Raw genomic sequence first — 20,641 nt, 5'->3', positions numbered from 1 at the left:
TAAGACGGATAAAGCAAGACTTTTTGCCAAGTATCTTGCTAATATCGAGATGGGGCCAAGAGAACTATCATTATAGGGTGTACGATAGGTCGTTGCGGGTATTTTGTAGTTGATCCGGAGTCAGTTCATGTGACTTAGCAGGCCTAATATGTAGGTAGGTGATATTTCGACCTCTACCGGTCGGAGTTTATTTAAATTTGAACATTATATACCTAGTGGAAGGTCGTAATATAGCGATTACAGAGGCCGCCTAAGATGGGCTTTAATGGGGGCCCATAAGGCCCCCACTAATGGGCTGTGGGTTGGGTTGGGCTTTGCGGAGCGCTAATAGAGATATCAGACTCCCCATTCCCTCACCATTCACAGGAAACCTGGGGAATATAGGGAACCCTCCTAATCACTCGCCCAGCGTGGCCTTCATCTGCCGACTCCATTCATCTCGCTTGATCCGCAGAAGGATCAACGGAACACCACTGAGCAGACAGAATAAGCAAACTGCCGTGAACGACCAACCCGTGCCAATAGCATCGAATAACGGCTGCGCAATAACCGCACTCACACACGACAGACTGTTTCGCATGAGGTTATTCACCGCGACGCCGATGGTCGAGTTTTTCGGTGTAAACTCGGTCAGCATCGTCATGGTAACATTGGTGAGAATCATTCCGCCAAAGCCGTAGAAGAAGTTTCCAAGGAGCTATTATACAGTAGGTTAGTCCCAGCTTGAAGTCGGAAGGGAGTATGGACGGATAAAATAAATAAACTTACCGGGACCAGCCAGAACTCATGCTTATCGGCCGTCCATCCCCACCACAAGAGTGCGCCGGGAAAAAGAATTCCCCCAAGGAGGCAGTTCTCGCCTAGACGATCGACCGGGTGGAGGATCAACTCCCCCTTATCATCGTATCGGCCCTCCTTTCGAGCGGTCCGCGCCATGATATAATCCTGCCAGCGGCCGCCAATGATTGCACCAAAGAGCAGGCCCAGACCGCCGGGGACATAGGCCACACCGACAATTACGGAGCTCCAGGAGTATGGTGGGCGGGCGAAGGTGTCTTCGATAGAGACGCAGATGAGGTAATATGTAGCAAAGACGATGCTGGTGTAATAGACCGTAATGAGGATTGGAGGGTATTGGAGGAGTTTGGCGGCTTCCATGGGTTTAAAGAGGAAGTGGAGAGCTTTCTTGCCTGGGCTGGTGGCGTCATTCTGGTGCTCACGACGGTTCTCTTCGAGGTTAGTGCCCGTCTCCGGCATAAAGAGAACCATCATCAAAAACACAGCCCAGCCATAGATGACCATGAACCACTGCGTGCTGCGCCAACTCCAATGCATGGTGAGTGCACCGCCAATGATGGGGGCAAACATGGGCCCAAGCATGGGACCAAGCATGAACGCGCCTATAGCCTTACCGCGATCTTGCTTTTCGAACATGTCTGAAATCGTCCCAGCACTGACGGCTTGAAGGGACGCACTGGAGGCACTTCCAAGGAGTCGCATGGCGACAAACATGCCGATGTTGGGACTGATAGCACCCAGAATGTTGAAAATTCCGAGGAACAAGAAGGAATATATGTACACCAGTCGACGACCATAGATCTCGGCCAGGTATGACCACCACAAGGGCATGATGGCGACAGAAAGTGAGCCAAAAGCGATAGACAAGTTCACCACCGACACGGTGGTATGCATATCCTCAGCGATCTCTATCAGGCAGGCTGTTTGAAATCCATCATATTAGCTTCTTGTTCTGGTCTGGTAAGAGGACACCTTACGGAACAAAACACCACTGCTTAGCGGAACCACCAATCCTCCCATTGCCACAATAAAGGTCAAACCCCACTTCATCCCCGGGGTGTAATGTCTGGGATCCTGCAAGGCTGGGATGAAACATAAGAACGGGAGAAATCCTCTGCGAACGTGTTCGGAGCCACGAGGATCAACTTCTTGCTTGGATCCGAGTTCTGCCTTGATATCATCTTGGGTGAGTTCCTTGGGCGAGGTTGTTCGCTCGTGCTCCGGGGTTGTTTCTGTAATTCTTGGGGAGTGCATGGTGGCCAATGCTACTGGAGTCTCGGGGATATTGCTTTTATGCACGAGGGACATGTTGGTCGTCGATAGTGAATTCTCCTACCTAGTGTCTCTTTTAAGAAGTATGTATGGATCCACCTCGGCCGAGGGTGTGGGGCCTCCCGCCTCGTACGAGACCCACTCTTCACTTGGGCAAACCTTGGAATAAGCTGTAACCTTACTCACTTAACCGAGGTTAAGCCGGGGTCTCTCCAGAATAATTGGAACCTTGGAAAAGACAAAATAAAGCAGGCCCTGGAAAATCTCTGAAGTTGCGTGAAGAGAGGAAGAGACTACCTACAGAATCTGGGACTAAAAGGCTAGGAGCAAACAACAAAGCTACAAAGCTGACATGATCTTAACTCTACACCTGATACTTTACTGGTGTCCCAGATTTGGAAAGCGCTGCCACAGAGTCAGTATGATATAAGACCAGAAAATGTCTAGCCAAGTTGCACAATAAACAAAACTAAAATTGGGGTATGAAGAATATCAGGAAACTGCTTGGGTCTTCTTTTTTATCTATCTTCTGCTAGAACTTAGCAATTTTTGAGTGAATGTATGCCGATCTCAATATTCTGGAGAATCATCCGGTCCGTCACTGATCTCATCTATCGCATCGGTATCTTTCCTATCACTCAGGTGGTTTTCTTCGTTCTCTCCTCTTTCCCATCGAGCAAGAACCTCTCGGCACTCTTTGTCTTTTGCCACGTCCCAGACAGTTGACCCATCATCTGCCGCGATACCAAGATGCGCTGCATTCTCCAACAGAAGTTCCAGGATGTCTGCGTGACCGTTCATCGCGGCAACATGCAAATTGGTTTCTCCATATAGCAGATCGTAATTAGGATCGGCTCCATGATTGAGCAACAATTTCACGGCATCATAATTTCCAGATGAAATAAAATTCGTCACAGGTCTGTATCCGATATAGTCACACACGTTTAGATCTGCTCCATGGGCGAGAAGTTGCTTCATGGCAGGTACATCATCATGATAAAACAGAGGCGTGTGTCCGATGCTGTTCGGGACATCCACTTGGCCACCATTTTCAAGAAGTACTTTGACCATAGCCTCACTTGATTGACAGAGATGTAATGGTGTCTCGTAGTTGATATTCAGGTAGTTGACTACAGCACCACGTTTGCGAAGTTCGCGAATCAAATCAATCGAATCGAATTTACCATCGATAAATGCAAATAGTAGTCTCACCCACCTCATTCTCAAGGTTGATTTCAGCGCCATACTGCAAAAGTAAGTCTATCATGGGCTCCCGTTCTGGAGAATCCAAGTAACAGGCCATCTTCAATGGACTTTGCCACTCGTCCAGCCTAGATCCATATCCATCTGTGTAGGCAGCATAGTGCAGTGAAGGAGACGCCCCATGTTCTAATAAAATCTTGGCAGTCTCAAGATTGCCGCATCTAGCAGCTACCATCAAAGGCGATATCCACGATGGTGAGCCCGTTGTCGTGTTGTTCGGATTAGCCCCATGGTCGAGAAGCAGCTTGACAACAGCCTGGTAATCCCGGGTGTCCTCCGACCTCTCTGCTTCTCTCACATCAAACAGGGTGTCACCGAATTCGGGGAGACTTTCATCGTCTGAACTCAAATAATCTTGTATCTCCTTCGGGTGGCATAAAAAGCCGTCTTTGTCTCCTCAGCTGCAACTAATGTCAATGGAGGTTCACATGGTCCCCCATCCGGATTAAAGAGATCAACTTCGGTACCACGTTTGAGGAGCAGCTTTGTCATGCCCAAATATCCCTCTCTTGCGGCTCCCATTAATGGCGTAGCTACTCCATAGTGAAGATGCCTCTGGGAGTTCACGTCCGCCCCCCCCCCCCCCCCCAATGACAGCATACGCTTAACTGGTGTCATGAGGCCATTTCGACAGCACCAGAACAGAGCCGGGTATTTTGAACGCATATTTCGCTTGTAGAGGTATGTGACAAGCAAGTCATAGAAAGCACGGGTTGTTCGCGTGAGAGCGGAAACATCCCGGTCTGTAGGTAGGCTTTCTGCGATGAGCAGAACTATTTCGTATGGCAAGGCATTGAGCATTTTGGAGAGTCGTAATATTGATGAAACGGCGACCTAGAGATTCAGTTACCACGCCATCCAATTTTCTAGGAAAGTTTCGACTCCCGTACTCAAAATCAACTGCGTAAACAAAAATCTGCCTGGAGCGAGACTGAGTTGTCGCCTCAAGCAGGTGTTGCTGAGTCATGAAGCCTTGAGGATGCGTGGATATGAAAAGCACGTCAATAATAGTTTTCTGTTGAGATAGCGTCTCCAGAGCAAGAAAGCACAAGGAAGACAGACATTTTGATTGAAAAAAAAGCCTAACATTGGAGTAAAGATAACAAACTTCCTAGGTGATAGCCTAACACCTCAAGCATCTCAACACTTCCCAACCTCCCCAGAGATCGGATGAGCCTATCACTATCAGATGGCAAGGTACCTCGCAACAAACTTTTCCCTTTTTTGTGTCTCAGACCACTTGTTTCTAAGTGATAGTTTAGGAATGGCTTATACGACACTGCTGGGATGAGTTTGCCCAGATAGAGACGTATACCTTTTGGTGTCGCTAGTAATCATAACCAACTGATCAATGCCTCGCCGGTTCTTGACTCTTAAAGTTAAGCCTATATTGAGTACTGTGCTTATTTAACCGCCATCCGAAATACCTAAGCATCTCTACGAAAATTGTTGTAGGGTTACGGCGAATCTATATATAAACCTGATTGATTGGAAGTAGTAAGACACCTGAACAAGTCCGTTTCGCTCAATAAAACCAACGTTGGGGGATTATATGCAACCAGCTATCTTTATTATGAACCCTTAAGTATCTCAAGGCAACTTCCAACCATTTTTGGTGGTGATGGTGTCAATATATGCTCCGAGAGTACCTCTTTTTTGATGCTTGGGTGTTGTTGGACTCTAGAGAAAATAAAGCCTGGTGTTGGTCTTCTTCGGGCCCCTAGATGTCAATCAAACAGGGTATACTGTAGAAAATATAGCATATCACCTACGAGAGCATTGTTGGGGGATTTATAGCATCTGGGCAGGTCTAAGCTACAATTGTCACCAAATTTGTTGGGTATTGCCTCTGTATATTTACCATATCATATGAAAATATCCATTTCATAAGATTCCACATCAAGTGAAGCATATTCAATACCAAGAGCTGCAGGTATGAAGAATTCTCCTATGCAAATCATCAATCCTGCATACCTCAAGTCTAGCGGTCTGGGCAAATCGGGACTAAACGCAATAAACGCTAAACGCAGCTTCAGATGAAAAGTCGAAGCTGGAGCCAAAACTGAACCATATACTAATATTAAGAGTAAATACCCACATTGTTGAGATGAAAATGTAGAAGTAATCGAAATTAGAATTAGAAATCGAGTGAATCTGATAGCGTGGGGTAAAAAAAAGGGACCCTTGTTGCCTTAGGCACCAAATCATCATGTTGACATGAGGCTGAACTGGATCTATTTCTTGTCTCTCTTGCACCATCCCGATATAATTCACCTTTACCCCCATACAGGAAAAACCAAATAAGAAAAATCTCCGATATAGTTACGATCGAGGTTGGTGTGAGACCCACCGATCTTAGGACGGCCCAGAAGCCGCTTATCCAATTTGTTTCTCTTTTTCCCAACTTCACATTTCCCACCCCCCCCCAAAACACACAATCCCCAGCACCTATTTTAACCCCCCTGGGCTCTGTTTTCTTCGGTCCCTTGTAGAAATTTGACTTGATCAAAGTTCTATCAACCTTATACTCTTCTTCGTCGTGGGAGTTCTATCCCGCCCGCGCTGAAACTCACCCCCGCCACACCTCCGCGATTCTCTCCCCCATCCCCCATCCCCTCTCGCCCCTTACTCCGAACTCAAAATTTGAACTACATTTCAGTTTCCGCCAAAATGGATCGGGCTATAGCACGCGCCGTGACCGACAAGCAGCCGGTCCCGGAGATCGATTTCACATTGCACACGATGGAGGACAACACGCAGGTGTCGACAATGGAGAGGGTGGTCAAAGGTAATGCTGCAGTGGTCTCGATCGCTTTCGCAATATGTGGTAACCTGATCGCTAACGGTATTTCGTGATCTTAGAGGTGCAAGCGCCCGCTCTCAGCTATCCTCCGGATGATATGTTTTGGTCGCCTGAGGATCCATCCAAGCCCAATCTTCAGTATCTCAAGCAACACCTCTACCGTGAAGGTCGTCTTTCAGAAGAACAGGCACTATGGATCATCCACGCTGGTACACAGGTTTTGAAGGCTGAGCCAAATTTGCTCGAAATGGATGCGCCCATTACAGTGTGTGGCGATGTTCACGGCCAGTACTACGATTTGATGAAGCTGTTCGAGGTCGGCGGTGACCCTTCAGAAACGAGATATCTGTTTTTGGGTGACTATGTGGACCGTGGTTATTTCAGTATTGAGGTAGGTCATCCGAGTCTCCTTAAATCTAGAAGAACTACCCTGACCATTTGTCTCCGTAGTGCGTCCTCTATCTCTGGGCATTGAAGATCTGGTATCCCGATTCACTTTGGTTGCTGCGGGGTAATCACGAATGTCGCCACTTGACGGACTACTTCACCTTCAAGTTGGAGTGCAAGCACAAATATAGTGAACGGATCTACGAGGCATGCCTGGAATCCTTCTGTGCGCTGCCGCTGGCGGCAGTTATGAACAAACAGTTCCTTTGCATTCACGGTGGTCTCAGCCCCGAGCTGCATACCCTCGAAGACATCAAGGCTGTATGTATATCCCCTACCCCCATTTTGATGGTACTAGCAGAAAGCTTACAAACATAGATTGATCGCTTCCGCGAACCCCCAACCCACGGGCTCATGTGCGACATCCTTTGGGCTGATCCTCTAGAGGAATTCGGTCAAGAAAAGACAGGCGATTTCTTCATTCATAACAGTGTCCGTGGTTGCTCCTACTTTTTCTCTTATCCTGCGGCATGCGCGTTTTTGGAGAAGAACAATTTGCTCTCTATCATCAGAGCACATGAGGCTCAGGATGCCGGATATCGCATGTACAGAAAGACGCGAACCACCGGCTTCCCGAGTGTTATGACTATTTTCAGTGCTCCCAACTACCTGGATGTTTACAACAACAAGGCGGCTGTCCTCAAATATGAGAACAACGTGATGAACATCCGCCAATTCAACTGCACCCCCCACCCATATTGGCTGCCCAACTTCATGGATGTTTTCACGTGGTCCTTGCCGTTCGTTGGTGAGAAAATCACGGATATGCTCATCGCCATTCTCAACACCTGCTCGAAGGAAGAGTTGGAGGACGAGGCCCCCACACCTGTGTCTCCCACTGAAAACAAGGATAAAGATCCAATCTCGCCTCCGTCGATGGACCCCGAATCGAGCGAGTTCAAACGACGTGCTATCAAAAACAAAATTCTTGCCATTGGCCGCCTCTCTCGTGTCTTCCAGGTTCTTCGTGAGCAATCCGAGAGTGTCACTGAGCTGAAGACGGCGGCTGGCGGTCGTCTTCCTGCCGGAACCCTCATGCTGGGTGCGGAAGGTATCAAACAGGCTATTCACAACTTCGAGGATGCCCGTAAGGTTGATATCCAAAACGAGCACGTGCCCCCTAGCCACGAAGAAGTTGTCGCAAAGAGCGAGGAGAGTCGTCGTGTGGCCCTGGAGCGGGCTGAGCATGAGGCTGCCAACGATGCTGGACTCGCCACGGTCGCTCGACGGATCAGCATGTAAGTGTTCACCTGACAGATTTTGCGACCAGCCCATTTCACATACTAATTCAAATTACTAGGTCTGCTGGGTCAGGTCGCCCCCGTTCTCGACAGAGGGATCCTCCCAAGGATGCCTGATCTAACTAACCATGATGTGGCCGAGTTGATATTATGACACGATCTATGCATTTCTTCTTCCTGTCCTCCAGCGCACACGCCTTTTGTCCCGACACGATCGATACGATACCCTATCTATCTGCTTGATCCTACCCCTCGCCTGGCGATTTAACCTGTGAATCCACAATTCTAGCGATAAATAGGACAGTTCAGTTTAACATGTGTGCTTATTACCCCACGTTTCATAGCAAAATATGCAATTATAGTAAAGAAAATGTTTTGTTTATTGTACATATTGACCTAATGATCAATTTTATTTCGACTTGTTTATCTGGTAGTTACGTATCTTCATCGTCTGAGATGTAGTTATAGAATATGAAGACTATAAAGCCAGCGATGGATGCCAAGCCCCGTTGCCGCGTCCACTTCCGCTCAACCAAGTTCATCCACCAAATGCTATTGCGATAACTACACCCTACAACCCTCGCTTTACCGCGCCTCAATGGCTCCAAGATTGCGCAGCGCGCTCATAAAGAGCCTGTCGCGTCCACTGGATAGCAGCGCTGCCTTTTACTGCCCCTCGTGCGCGATCTGGCGACGAACCTTGTCCACGCGCGCCAACATTAGTCGCAGCATCGAGAAACCCGACACATCGCGACGGGTCACCAGAGCTCAAAACATAATCACAGCATCGGCTTCCCGAACATTCACTACATCCTCTATTATCACTGCAAAGAGCGTGCCGCCGCGGTTCAAGGAGCTGCATGCCGCCCTCGAGGAAGTGAAGGATGCCGCCCTGGAACAGGTGAATCTCAGTCGGCTGCAATTTGCACTGCGGGGATTGGAGTCCGAAACGCCTCTTATTAGAGTAGCTGGTGAGTTGGTGGTTATACGATCGAGCTATTGCTCTCTTCGGCACTGGATCTTCCCCTTCGAAGAAAGCATGGCACTGATTTCTTCTTGATTTGGACTCTAGTTCTTGGATTGAACGATGCGACCTCTGCGCGCAAACTTGTTCGACTACTACTTGCCGACCCATTGGCACCGCGAGAAGGCTGGGAAGACATTCTCGAGTCGTACGATGCCGACTCATCCCGAGGACTGCTGATCAGGTATGAACAAGTCTTCTGTCTGCGGTGTTGATCCTCTGTGACCAGTACTGATTTAAAGGATTTATTCTATAGATATGGCGAAATTTCACAATCCATCCCCAATGACCTACTACCGACGATATCAGTGCCATCGCCTATCCTGAGAAACGGCAACTTAGAGATCCTAGTCAGCACCCTAGGCTCTGAGCCTGACAACCACACCGCTACGTTCCACGCCGACACTTTCCTCGTCCCCACAGTTACCATCCAGACCTCGCACTCCGGCCGGCATAATGTTGTTCGGTATCCCGTACACCGCACGATCGTATGCGGACGTGGAGTGGATGGCCTGCTGTCGTACAGCACAATGATCGGTCGATCCGACCTGAAGAACGAGGCCGCTTCAGTGCGTGGCGCCATTGAACTTGCAGTGGCAGACCAAAAATCCACAAACGAGCGACTGTCCCTGGTAGATGTCGACCGTGCCAGCACAGCACTGGATAAATTCCGTGAATCGGTCCACAATGCTTCCGACTACGAACGTGGGTGGAATGGCAGTGGCGTGCAACCTCTCATCGATTGGCTTTCAACTTTCTCCGAAACATCCGCTGGAAACGTGTTGAATCCGGCATTGGTCCCTCTAGTGGAGTCTCTTATTGACGCAGCCGACGTTAGTGTAATCGTCAGAGACGCCAAGGCACTCCATGATCAAACCGCCGGTGTAGCCCCTGCAGAGACTCGGTCTAACTTGGACCGGGCCGTGACTACCTGGGCAGAGCGTGCTCACTCCGAGCTCCGCAGTTCCCTCGATTCAGGGCTGGCCAGTCCACGCTGGCGCGGCCTTGCATGGTGGAAACTCTTCTGGCGCGTTGACGATGTGAGCATGATTACATCTGAGATCTTGGAAAGGAAATTCCTTCGTCGGGCGGAGAAGGAGGTCATCTGGACCGTGGGCAAGTATCAGCAGGCCGGCCTGTTGGAAGAGCCTACGTCTTCAATTCCTGACTCCGCGAAGGACTCTGTTATGCCTCCCTGGCCAACTCAGATCCCCGACCTTCGCACCAAGCTCCTCACCAGCACAGTGCCATCCCTTCAAGCCCTCGCGCAGAGTCTGGTGCTTTTCAGCGTGTCCACCACGACTCTAACTTCTGCTCTCTCCGCTCTAACTTATGTGGCTATTCCATCAGCCGGCGTTTACGAGTCATGTACCCTTGGCGCCGTGGGTTTGATATACTCTATGCGTCGCCAGCAGAAGAGGTGGGATGTCGCCCGTACTTTCTGGGAGGAGGAGGTCCGTGAGGAGGGACGCACCTCGCTGCTGGAAACTGAAGCTGCTCTTCGGGGTATCGTGCGAGATGGCGGCAAGACTGTTCAGGATCAGTCTGAAAGCCGTGCACGAAAGTCCGTTGCGAGAGCGAGAAAGGCTTTGGAGGAGGTGAAGGTGTAATCTGCGTTGTACAACATCGAACCGTGTACTGTATATGTATTGCCTTCCTAGGATAAACCTTTAGAGCTCCAATCTACTCTTATCTGTGTGATATTCGTTATCAATGCCAAGATCTTTCCAAGGTTGAGATCCCATTTAGGAAACTGTTTATGTACCATCAGACTCATGCATCTCCACCTTTCATGCGCTTAATTCTCTCGCGAGAAAATATTTTCTTTTGTTACAGCGAAAATTACTCGCCCAAGCACTAACCCGCAAACGAAAACGGAATACGGTTTCTCCAATTCCCATAATTAGACCACGGTCTAATCACCGACCTTGAGAGGAATAAATATACATTTTGCACTGTCAATATGATTTCATATCTCCACAGCACATCTAATAATATAATATAATCCATAAAAGAGTTTATTCTTATATAGAATACCGAAATGCCGGCGAACTGCTCCGTAGATAATACTAAAAAGCTTCGCTGGTTTCACCATGTATCAAGCGAGGATCTGAGACATCGGGGGTACAGGGGTATTGGATCGGGATATTGCAGGGATAAAAATACTGTCTTAAAACTCTCCTCAAACCTCAAACGGCTATTGTCTGAGCTAGTTTGAGCATAAACTCTGTACTCTGTAATGAAGTTGATATATGTACGGAGGATGGATGCAATCCAACACATCCAAAATTGTATACAAGTATAAACTAGTTTCTATAGTTCATACTATATTTTATATTGCACCTCGCTCTAAGCGTAATTGCAATTTCGGCTGAACACTAAATAGGGGGTATAATTTACGGGTCGTTTCATCTTTTCTTCAGGCCAATCCCCATGGTCATCGTGGGTCACCAAGACGGGGCTAGTGAACTAGTTCAGGAACGCGCCGTTCGTTTCGGCGTCCCAGATATTGACTGGAACACACGGGGAGTCCACTTAGAAAGAATATTCTCTATCTACTCTATTTTTCCCTCGTGTTCTGGCACCAAATTCGGGGATTAGCCAAGGATTGCTCATTTTAATTCTCGGATGAACACCCAATGGTAATAGTAGGGATATAGAGGGGTGGCTGATGTTCTAATAGTAATGTGCCCCCCCAGCCTACCCTAATATCCCGAATATCAAGGGATTGGCCCGCTCATTAAACTCAGGCCCCTCTCCAAGCACTAAGGGGGGGAAGGATTGGCGCTTCATTATTGAGGGTTCAGTTGCGTGTGCATTTTTCTAACTTTTCTGCCTTGAAGTACTTGATCCCCGTGTGCTGCTCCTTAATCTATTCCTTTGCCCCCCTCTTACTTCGTCCTGCGTCGCACTCTTTTGCCCTATCTCAGGGTCTGTCACTCATTCATACCCTTGTCGCTCATTTATTGTTTTGTTCTTCTCTATATTTGTTTCCAAATATCCAAGTGAGTACTTTTGGGCGTTTTTATGCGCGTACTATTGAAAAATAGAGTTGAGGCTGATAAAATGGGCGTATCTTCAGGGATTCGCAACAGAAATCGTCCGAATCGTCCGAATCGCCTTTGTTTACTGACGTCAGGAGAAACGCGCTTGATCGGTAAGTCCGCATACCTTGTTACCTTTTCTCGATCCATCCCCGCGGAAGTGGCACGCTCAGCCTACAAGCAAGGGATCATTCTTTTACCCTTTGTAGAAAGGGGAATTGATATAAGAGCGGATGACGGTTGGCTTGGAATCTTCAATCTGCAACATGGAGTGCCTAATGCCTTGAATTTACACTAACATATTGCTTAGTATCTACATCTCTCGCACTCATTTCTCCACGCCTAACCGGTTGACTCGGTACTTCTGGCGAGCCTGTCGTTTACAATTGTTTCCCTGAGATCATTCATTCTTTATTTTTATCCAATCACCGAGCCCGTAGACGCGGCTCAACCACAACAACATGCAGGACATTCGACTGACAGCCATTGCGATGGCCTGCTTGGCCCTGTTCCCAAGCTATACAAATGCTTTCTGGCGTCTTCCCTGCCGTGGAAGATCTGGTCTCGCCCGTATCGACCCCATTGTGGAGCCTGGCGAGGTCTCAGGCCACGTTCACGCAGTCCATGGAGGTGGAAGTAAGCGCGCATATTCCTAAAGCTTAGATCCCCATCTACGGATGTGCTGACTTATGGTTAGGCTTTGGCATGAGCTCGGAACCGGCCTCGCTCCTCGATAGTGATTGCACCTCGTGCGCAGTGACTCAGGACAAGTCTGCTTACTGGGCTCCCGCTTTGTACTTCATGCACACCAATGGCAGTGCCCAGGTAGTTGAGGAGGTTGGAGGCATGCTTGCGTGAGTTTGATTTGGCTCTCGTGGTGGAGCTCTGCTAACAGCGCTCGATTAGCTACTACCTTCTCTATGGACAGAATATCACTGCCTTCCCAGAGGACTTCCGCATGCTGGCAGGCGACCCCTTCCAGCGCAATTTCACCTGGCCAGTTCCCGACCCTCCCAAGTCCGAGTGGACCGGTGATCAGGCTTCACAGGCTGCTTTGCGCCAGAAGGCCCTTGGTTTCAACTGCCTGAACTATCAGACAACCGCCGAGGACTCCCTCCACCGTCATTTCTTGCCCAACAAGACCTACCTTGATGAGCACTGCACTGATGGAGTCCGCTTCGAGTTGATGTTCCCATCCTGCTGGAATGGCAAGGATTCCGACTCCGACGACCACAAATCCCACGTCGCATACCCGTCCCTTGTTATGGATGGTACTTGCCCCGAGGGTTTCGAAACTCGTCTGGTATCACTCTTCTACGAGACTATTTGGGACACCTACGCATTCAAGGACGTCGATGGATATTTCGCACTCGCCAACGGTGACCCCACTGGATACGGATACCACGGTGATTTCATGCAGGCCTGGGATTCGGGTGTGCTACAGGAGGCCATTGAAACTTGCACAAGCGAGACAGGTATCGTTGACGACTGCAAAATCTTCGATATCCAGTCGGAAGATGAACAGCGTCAATGTCAGTTCCCCATCCCTTCCTTGATCAAGCACGAAAACTGTGAAATGCACGCCAGCGGGTTGCCTGGCGGTATGCCTGTCGAGTGGGGCCCTGAGCGTGCCTCGATGAAAGCCGGAGCTGCCAGCACAACCACCGGTAATGTGATTTCGCTTCCCACTATCTCCGTTGGTGGTATCTCGATTGATCCCAACACTGTGCTTGACAACGTCTTCCACGCGACCAGCAGTGCGGAAGCTACTACCACTTCTTTCACTCCCACTTCTTTCACTTCCACTTCGACTCCTTCGCCCACCCCGACCCCCGTCACATCTACTATTGTCGATCCTCTCACCGAAGAGATCATCTACGTTCAACGTGAAGTTGTCGTCCTTTGTGATGGGAACGGTGACACTTACTCGACTAGCACTGGCGTCGCGCGTACTGTCTCCTCTACCATCAGCACCATTATGGAGACCTCTACCGCTGTTTCCTACGTGAAGAAGGATACTGTCCCGGAACCTGTGGAGCCGGAGCAGGCTGCTGGCCATGCCCGCAGACATCTTCACCACCGCCACGGTCACGCGCACAACTAGGCTTAAGAACCTCCGTTTTGGGCGTTAGGAACCCAATGCGCGAAGTACGCAGCGCGTCGTTCTCTTTTCTGTCACCTTGGCCGAGAGGATATACCCCATGCTTCTATACCAAGTTAGACCTTGAACTTGCTGGATTGTACCCTGGGAGCTTTGATTCATGTACATTTATTTTATTCTGATTGTTGGACATCCTCCAGTCAGTCCGGGAGGGTGTATATTGACCATACTGTCGTTCTTGTGTTGAAAATTTTAAATAGTCCTGGCTGGTACACAATTCAACCGCATTGGTCGATGATAACCGGGTCTATGTAGGATATACAAGCTTTACTAGTTGTCTGCATTCCATCCCTGTCTGCTACTTTGGTTATCTCCAGCCTCAGCAATGTACTGTGCAACATAGGTCTCGGTCGACCTCCACTCGCATATTAAATCGTTCTCCAGTGTTTCATTTCACCTCGACCTCTCAACAGATGTCTCAGCATCTCCTGACAAAGCAAAGATCAGCCTACCTCGTTCAGTAGGCAACGGCCATGCTGTACATATTCCGTGCGACAATCCTGTGGGACATAGCGAGGCCCGACAACAGCGGCGAGACCATCAATTCCAAGACAGAACAACAAAACTGTTCTAGAAGGTGACAATGTACGAGAACATTTACAATTATCACTACCACTGAGGACCATCTAGCCCCTTCAACCACAGAAATGTCAACTCAGCGTTGCAACGATGCCAAATGCCTTGCGTCAGTCAGTGTATCTCCCCCCGAGCCAGCTGTCCATGTAGCACACTTAAATTGCGCAACATGGAAACCACTTCTCTGCCCCCATCCCGTCAGTTCAAGACCTTGTTTTACTTGGCCAGTAGAGTGACATCGGTAGCCACCGACCCCGTTACCACGAAAACGTTTTCTGTGTCATGGACTTCCCGAATGAGGATCCCTTGCCTTGTTGACGAGGGGTAAGCTGCTATTTTTATAAGCTTATGGCCAAACACACTGCTGGGGCATTTGGAAATGGTGTTCGCAGTCTAATTATTGCTATCTATCAAAGGGTTGCATGTTGCATGCAGTGGCGAGGTAGTATGAGCTGAACTTCACTGTCTCTGATGCGCCAGCAAATCTACCAGCCACTGTTACTTTACCGTGGTAGTTTTGATTAGCCAAGCTGAGTGAGCTCCGAATCTCGAGAAGAGCCCAAATTGGGCTGTCCTGTTTGATCCACGCGAATATAAAACAAGATCCGGCTCTGGGCTTCGAAGAGCAAGTTCTTCCTGGCTCAGTTACAGCAACCACACATTCTCCTATCACAATTCTTATATCTAGTTCTTCTATGTCTGTCTAATGAAAGTTGAGACTATCATAATGGAACCCCTCTACCGAGTCTATCTCTTCTTCGCGTTCTTCATCTCAGCCACAATGGCTATTCCTCAACAAACCGCCTCAATCACCATGGTTGCAGCTCCGGCAGTTATCACCCAAGGCCCCGAGCTCTGGTGTCCGAATGGACAAACTGCCGTCTACACGACAGACTGCACATTGGGAACTCCAGTTTCGTACTGCTTCAGCCAGGAGCCTCCGATCGAGTGCTCACAGGGCTTCTTCCCATCAGTTTGGCATCCTGATCATTGCATGGAAGAATCGAGCTGTTTCCCGCTCAGCGAACCCTGGATTACCACCGAGTGCTCGAATGGGGCTGTTCCGTATTCGACATCGACTATATATGAGGGTACCTTGGCGGGAGAAGAATCAACTGTTATTAGGGGTGAGTTTCTTGCTTCTTGTTTCTACATTTTCGTCCCAATACCACATTTTGTGACCCAAAGGTTGAACACCGAGGCTAACTTGAATGTCTTCTCTTCTTGTAGCTGTCTCTTGCTCCTGTCCTGTATACGAATGGTCCAGCATGACCCTACTACTAGGCTCGTCGAACTATGACACATTCTGTATGCCATACAGCTCTTGTCCGCGGGGTATGACGACCTCTGTCTCGGTCAATGAGTACTGTGCCACTCAGCCGGTTGGCGTTTTCTCGGATATACCTCTGGAAACCAACCTTTGCCAATGTGCCGACGCGGAGCAGACTCCTGTGTATCCTGACTGGCCTGGTGCTAATCCAACTGGGGGTTGAGACAATTCAATTGTACTAAGGTCATTGTCACCACATATTGCATCACAATTCTTAATCAAACGTAAATTCGAGATGTTTCGAATGTCATTAGCCTAAACCAGCCACTGCCCCGGTTTTCCCAGCCCACAGTAGGTCCAAGCGAGTGTTCGGCGTCCCAATCGGGGAATTACCGTCTTTTAACCCCGCATCGGCCCGTGTCTATAAAGTCGGGCCCCAATCGTGAAATTTACTTCCTCAAATTCATCTTAATTTTAACAAAAACTCACAATGTCTGACACTCTTCCTGAAATGCAGTACCGGTTCCTCGGTAGAACCGGATTGAAAGTCTCGGTTATCTCGCTGGGTAGCTGGCTCACATACGGCGGACACGTCGGGAATGGTATGCCCATCTATCTCCCATCAATGCAATTGATCGAATCTAACAGAAAACAGAAACCGCCCTTGAATGCATGAAAGTAGCCTACGATGCCGGCGTAAACTTCTTCGATACCGCCGAAGTATACTCCGGCGGACAATCGGAGATTGTTCTCGGCGAGGCAATCAAGAAATTCGGCTGGAAGCAAAACGACCTCGTCATTTCCACCAAGGTACCTAGCAAGCGCACAATTTCCCATCCAATTTCCAATTTCTTGTCACTAACCCATCTTTCAGATCTACTGGGGCCGAGCCAACAGCGCCAACCCCGCCAAACCCCTCAACAACAACGGTCTCTCCCGCAAGCACATCATCGAGGGCATGAACCTCTCCCTGAAACGACTAGACTTGCCATACGTAGACATCGTGTACGCACACCGCGCAGACCGTGATACACCCATGGAAGAGGTCGTCCGGGGCTTCAACCACCTCATCGACAACGGCAAAGCTTTCTACTGGGGCACGTCGGAGTGGACCGCGAGCGAGATCGCAGACGCCTGGCGCATCGCCGACAGACTCGGTCTCGTTGGACCTGTCGTCGAACAGCCGCAGTATAACCTCCTCGCGCGCGAGCGTGTGGAGAAGGAGTACCGCTGGCTGTACGAGGCGCACGGGCTCGGTTTGACTGTGTTCTCGCCGTTGAAGGGCGGTGTCTTGACGGGCAAGTATAATGATGTTTCTGCGCCTCCGGCTGGGTCGCGGTTGGCGGAGTCTGAGGATGGATATGTGAAGGGGTTGCGCAAGACGGTTGGGGATGAGACTTGGCAGCGGCAGTTGGGTCAGGTTGCGGCGTTGAAGCCTGTTGCTGAGGAACTTGGGGTTTCGACGGCGCAGTTGGCGCTTGCGTGGATTTTGAAGAATCCGAATATCTCGTCTATGATTACCGGTGCGTCGAGGCCGCAGCAGGTGCTTGATAATATTCGGGCTTTGGAGGTGGTGGAGAAGTTGACGGATGAGGTTATTGAGAAGATTGAGGTTGCTGTTGGGAATAAGCCTGCTGTTGAGGTTAGGCGGTTTTAGACTATAGATGATAAGAGGTTCTAGGAATAGAGCCGAGAAAAAAAAACAATCTTACTAGTTATCTTCCAAAACTAAACGGCTAGATAATGTATATAGCAAAGAGGTTGTCTGAATTAAATCCGTCTATCATCCCATGTATGTAGTTAACCGGGATTTATACACATTGTTCTGTGGTTTTATCCAACGAAAGAAATGAACCCTGGATCTCCTTCATGAAGAATCCATTGACGGGTTGGTCTTTTGGGCCTTGTCCAAATGTAATTCATGTCTGATGAACCAGCCAGAGACATGCAATATCTCTGCCTCACCTCTTCCTCCATTTACCATCCAACAGTGACAGAATAGCTGCCATCAGAGTGGCTGTGTGTCTCGAATTGAGATTCACCAACACAGTCACCGTACTCATAAGGCTCACTCAGGGATCCAGTGTAGCCCTTAGAGATAGGCGCGCCGAAAATAACCGACTGCTTGGGCACATCGGAACACACATGCTCCTTCTTACCATCGTTCCATTTATACAATTCAACAAAGCCCATCTGAGAGCTCTGGATACCCTTCGAACCAGCGGGGAGAGTGTAAGAGCCGATCTGGGTGCTATTTCCCTTGACAACATCAACCAGAGTTCCAACCCACTTGGTTCCCTCGGTGTTCTTGATATGCAGCTGATATTGGTGATCGTAAGAGCTGACAATATTAACAGCACAGCTCACACCGGCGCCGCCGTCGGCACCGTCGGAGCAGTTGGGATCGTCGGAGGTGGTGCCCTCGTTGAAGCTGGAGAAGACTCCGTGGATGACGGGAAGGCCGTGGTCGTTTACACTGGGCTGCAGACCGGTGTAGCCGACGTTGTCTTGGTTGACGAAGCTGAATTGCTGCGCGAAGTAGAAGCCACCTTCGTGGGGTGCGCCGGAGATGTCCATTGGGAAGAAGATTTCACTCAGGCCTGCATCGGTGACGTTCTCGACGGACCATCCGATGCCGACCATACCGCCGCCCTGGGCTGCGGCGGATTGGAGGAATGGGAGGGCGAAGAGGAGGGATTGGGAGAACTTCATGTTGATGGTTTGAGAGGATTGATTGTGTGGAATAACATCTTCAGTCGGGTTGTTCAAGGTCCTTTATATGGACTCTTTACGGAGTATGTTGCATTTTCAGAATTGATATAGACGAAACACTGAAGCGTTTATTTCAAATGATGATCTGCAAACTTCTTTGCTCCTTCCGATGCCCCCGTTCGTGGGGTACTACGTGTGCATGCAACATCGTTTGAGTGGAAATTTAATATATTTGGCGTCTTTTCCCGGTGACCTATATAGAGCCCATAATAAACTTGGCCACAACGTCAGAGCATTTCAAATCTGCATGCTGTTTATAAACCGAATATCAACTCTACACTACGATCGTTAAGAACATTAGAAAATTTCTATACTATGGACGCATCTGAAAGACAAAAATTTCAATTCTAAGCAGATACGCGTCATTATGGAGTATTACAAGGTCCATCACTCCATAAAACTTCTATTTAATTTAGATAGTTAATCTAAATGAGACTAGATCGCGCTAAAGGCCATACAAAACCCCTCGGCATCGGCATTTGAATTGTGGGTACACTCTAAGAGAGAGGAGCCGTGCGGAGATCAAATGGCACGCCAAGATTCGCTTATATGTGTAGCGCGAACTGAAACCCGTGATATTCAGGGACTTGCCAGTTTTGGACTACTCGCATGGAGATATATACATTTCCTGCGAAATGGATATATTGTAGACATATGGAGCTACATACTCCATCTGGGATTTGGAGATGTAGATCTGGACATTTGCCACCTGCTCGTAGGTGTACCTGCATACTACATAGTTCGTACAGGGGCACAGGAAGGGGTAGTACTTTGTACATGGCACATCGTACATGCACAGATGGGATTTATATCATATTAAAGAATTTCCAAGGTTTCTTTCTTGTGAGCGATCAAGTCAGGTCCATGTAGTAGCCCCACACAGTGGATTCGTCTAAACAACCTACCAAGATTGGAAGCAACCCTGCAGCATCTCCATGAGTTTTATGGAGGGGCCCTGCGGGATTTTCTTTTTGTCTGTGCCAAGGACATGGCTTTTTCCAGAATCCCCCTTTTTTTTTCTTTCTTTTCTCGCTATGCAATTTTGTATAGGAGAGGCCCGAATCACTATCAAATAATAGGGCAGGAGCTTTTAAATACAACAGTAGAAGGAAGAATGAAAAGACTACAAGGGTTTAAACCCGCATACTTTATACTCTGGTAGCTTCCAAATCTTAAAACCTTCCCTTTTGTCATTTTCCTCATGGTTTTTCATTCGCTCTGAAAATATATATAGTGAGCCCTTCACAAACCTCGACCTTCGTTCACTAGCTTGACACACCCTTCCGCGATAAACTCAACTGTCTCATTCAATCATTGATCTCAACTATCATTGGCATAATTGTGAAAAACATCTGCATAAAATATTCTCCCTAATAACAATGACTTCGAATCTTTGTCCGCAGTTGCGACTCACCCCAAGTATCATACCCGCCCCCCAAAAAGGCTGAGTCAATGTCCACACCCTCCGACGCCTCCAGTACTATCTTTTACATAGCAAAATGACTCCTTAGAGTGTCAACGACCTCCTCCTGTCAGACGTCCCCGAACACCCTGGGAAAATGGCACGCTATACCTCTCCGACAGACCTGACAACACACGAGGCATCGTTGCCCTGCATACACCATGAGTAACCACCTCAAAAGCCGCTACGTGATCAACCTCATACACCAAATAGGTCCCCTCCCGCAGTTTCAATACGTTGGAATCGAGGAGGGAAATGGCGACGACGAACCAACAGGCCTTGCGGCAATGGAACTAGGCGTGGAAGACGATGGGTATTAGCCAATGACGAGAAACGATGCTTTGAAACGAGAACTCAGCCAAAGTCGACAAACATGCCAATCAACAACTGGCCAGGACAACGTCGCTATTAATTGCAACTGAGGCAGGGGAGGGTGCAGAGAGAGAAGGAAGTGGGGGATGGAAGGTGGAGGGTGCACTCCACGACAGTCATTATTTAATTTCTTATG

General features: G+C 48.7%; 9 protein-coding genes across 9 annotated transcripts; 6 read left to right on the top strand and 3 right to left on the bottom strand.

Annotated features, from left to right (window-relative positions):
• Positions 1–397: 397 nt before the first annotated feature.
• Positions 398–2,106, bottom strand: N7455_010886 (MFS transporter; the record flags this gene model as incomplete). The annotated part of the gene is made up of 3 exons (XM_065606539.1): positions 398–697; positions 769–1,718; positions 1,776–2,106. 3 exons carry the CDS (start codon positions 2,104–2,106, stop codon positions 398–400), a joined length of 1,581 nt encoding a protein of 526 aa, XP_065460502.1.
• A 534-nt stretch (positions 2,107–2,640) lies between these two features.
• N7455_010885 (ankyrin repeat domain-containing protein) lies at positions 2,641–4,134 on the bottom strand (the record flags this gene model as incomplete). Its single annotated transcript, XM_065606538.1, has 3 exons — positions 2,641–3,200; positions 3,283–3,672; positions 3,936–4,134. 3 exons carry the CDS (start codon positions 4,132–4,134, stop codon positions 2,641–2,643), a joined length of 1,149 nt encoding a protein of 382 aa, XP_065460501.1.
• Positions 4,135–6,003: 1,869 nt separating this feature from the next.
• On the top strand, positions 6,004–7,941 carry N7455_010884 (serine/threonine-protein phosphatase 2B catalytic subunit; the record flags this gene model as incomplete). Its single annotated transcript, XM_040952918.2, has 5 exons — positions 6,004–6,121; positions 6,196–6,527; positions 6,587–6,844; positions 6,902–7,821; positions 7,884–7,941. The coding sequence occupies 5 exons, from the start codon at positions 6,004–6,006 to the stop codon at positions 7,939–7,941; spliced, it is 1,686 nt and encodes a 561-aa protein (XP_040816423.1).
• A 379-nt stretch (positions 7,942–8,320) lies between these two features.
• On the top strand, positions 8,321–10,510 carry N7455_010883 (uncharacterized protein; the record flags this gene model as incomplete). Its single annotated transcript, XM_040953168.2, has 3 exons — positions 8,321–8,795; positions 8,897–9,032; positions 9,105–10,510. The coding sequence occupies 3 exons, from the start codon at positions 8,321–8,323 to the stop codon at positions 10,456–10,458; spliced, it is 1,965 nt and encodes a 654-aa protein (XP_040816643.2). The 3' UTR covers positions 10,459–10,510.
• A 1,233-nt stretch (positions 10,511–11,743) lies between these two features.
• Positions 11,744–12,290, top strand: N7455_010882 (uncharacterized protein; the record flags this gene model as incomplete). Its single annotated transcript, XM_065606537.1, has 3 exons — positions 11,744–11,853; positions 11,931–12,005; positions 12,203–12,290. Coding segments are annotated over 3 exons (273 nt in total), but the record flags the coding sequence as incomplete, so codon positions are not given.
• Positions 12,291–12,353: 63 nt separating this feature from the next.
• Positions 12,354–13,996, top strand: N7455_010881 (DUF1996 domain-containing protein; the record flags this gene model as incomplete). Its single annotated transcript, XM_040953001.2, has 3 exons — positions 12,354–12,528; positions 12,590–12,746; positions 12,799–13,996. The coding sequence occupies 3 exons, from the start codon at positions 12,354–12,356 to the stop codon at positions 13,994–13,996; spliced, it is 1,530 nt and encodes a 509-aa protein (XP_040816607.2).
• Positions 13,997–15,356: 1,360 nt separating this feature from the next.
• On the top strand, positions 15,357–16,122 carry N7455_010880 (uncharacterized protein; the record flags this gene model as incomplete). The annotated part of the gene is made up of 2 exons (XM_040953143.2): positions 15,357–15,756; positions 15,860–16,122. The coding sequence occupies 2 exons, from the start codon at positions 15,357–15,359 to the stop codon at positions 16,120–16,122; spliced, it is 663 nt and encodes a 220-aa protein (XP_040816628.2).
• A 212-nt stretch (positions 16,123–16,334) lies between these two features.
• N7455_010879 (uncharacterized protein) lies at positions 16,335–17,688 on the top strand. Its single transcript, XM_040953155.2, has 3 exons — positions 16,335–16,501; positions 16,555–16,709; positions 16,774–17,688. Exons 1-3 carry the CDS (start codon positions 16,390–16,392, stop codon positions 17,554–17,556), a joined length of 1,050 nt encoding a protein of 349 aa, XP_040816614.2. The 5' UTR covers positions 16,335–16,389; the 3' UTR covers positions 17,557–17,688.
• A 188-nt stretch (positions 17,689–17,876) lies between these two features.
• Positions 17,877–18,611, bottom strand: N7455_010878 (uncharacterized protein; the record flags this gene model as incomplete). The annotated part of the gene is made up of 1 exon (XM_040953076.2): positions 17,877–18,611. The coding sequence occupies one exon, from the start codon at positions 18,609–18,611 to the stop codon at positions 17,877–17,879; it is 735 nt and encodes a 244-aa protein (XP_040816552.2).
• Between the last annotated feature and the right edge of the window lie 2,030 nt (positions 18,612–20,641).

This window comes from Penicillium solitum, assembly GCF_028829755.1.
Source record: "Penicillium solitum strain IBT 25940 chromosome Unknown utg000008l_segment0_segment0, whole genome shotgun sequence".
NCBI lineage: Eukaryota > Fungi > Ascomycota > Eurotiomycetes > Eurotiales > Aspergillaceae > Penicillium > Penicillium solitum.
The sequence above is the reverse complement of the archived record's forward strand: the minus strand, read 5'-3'. Positions and strand labels throughout refer to the sequence as shown.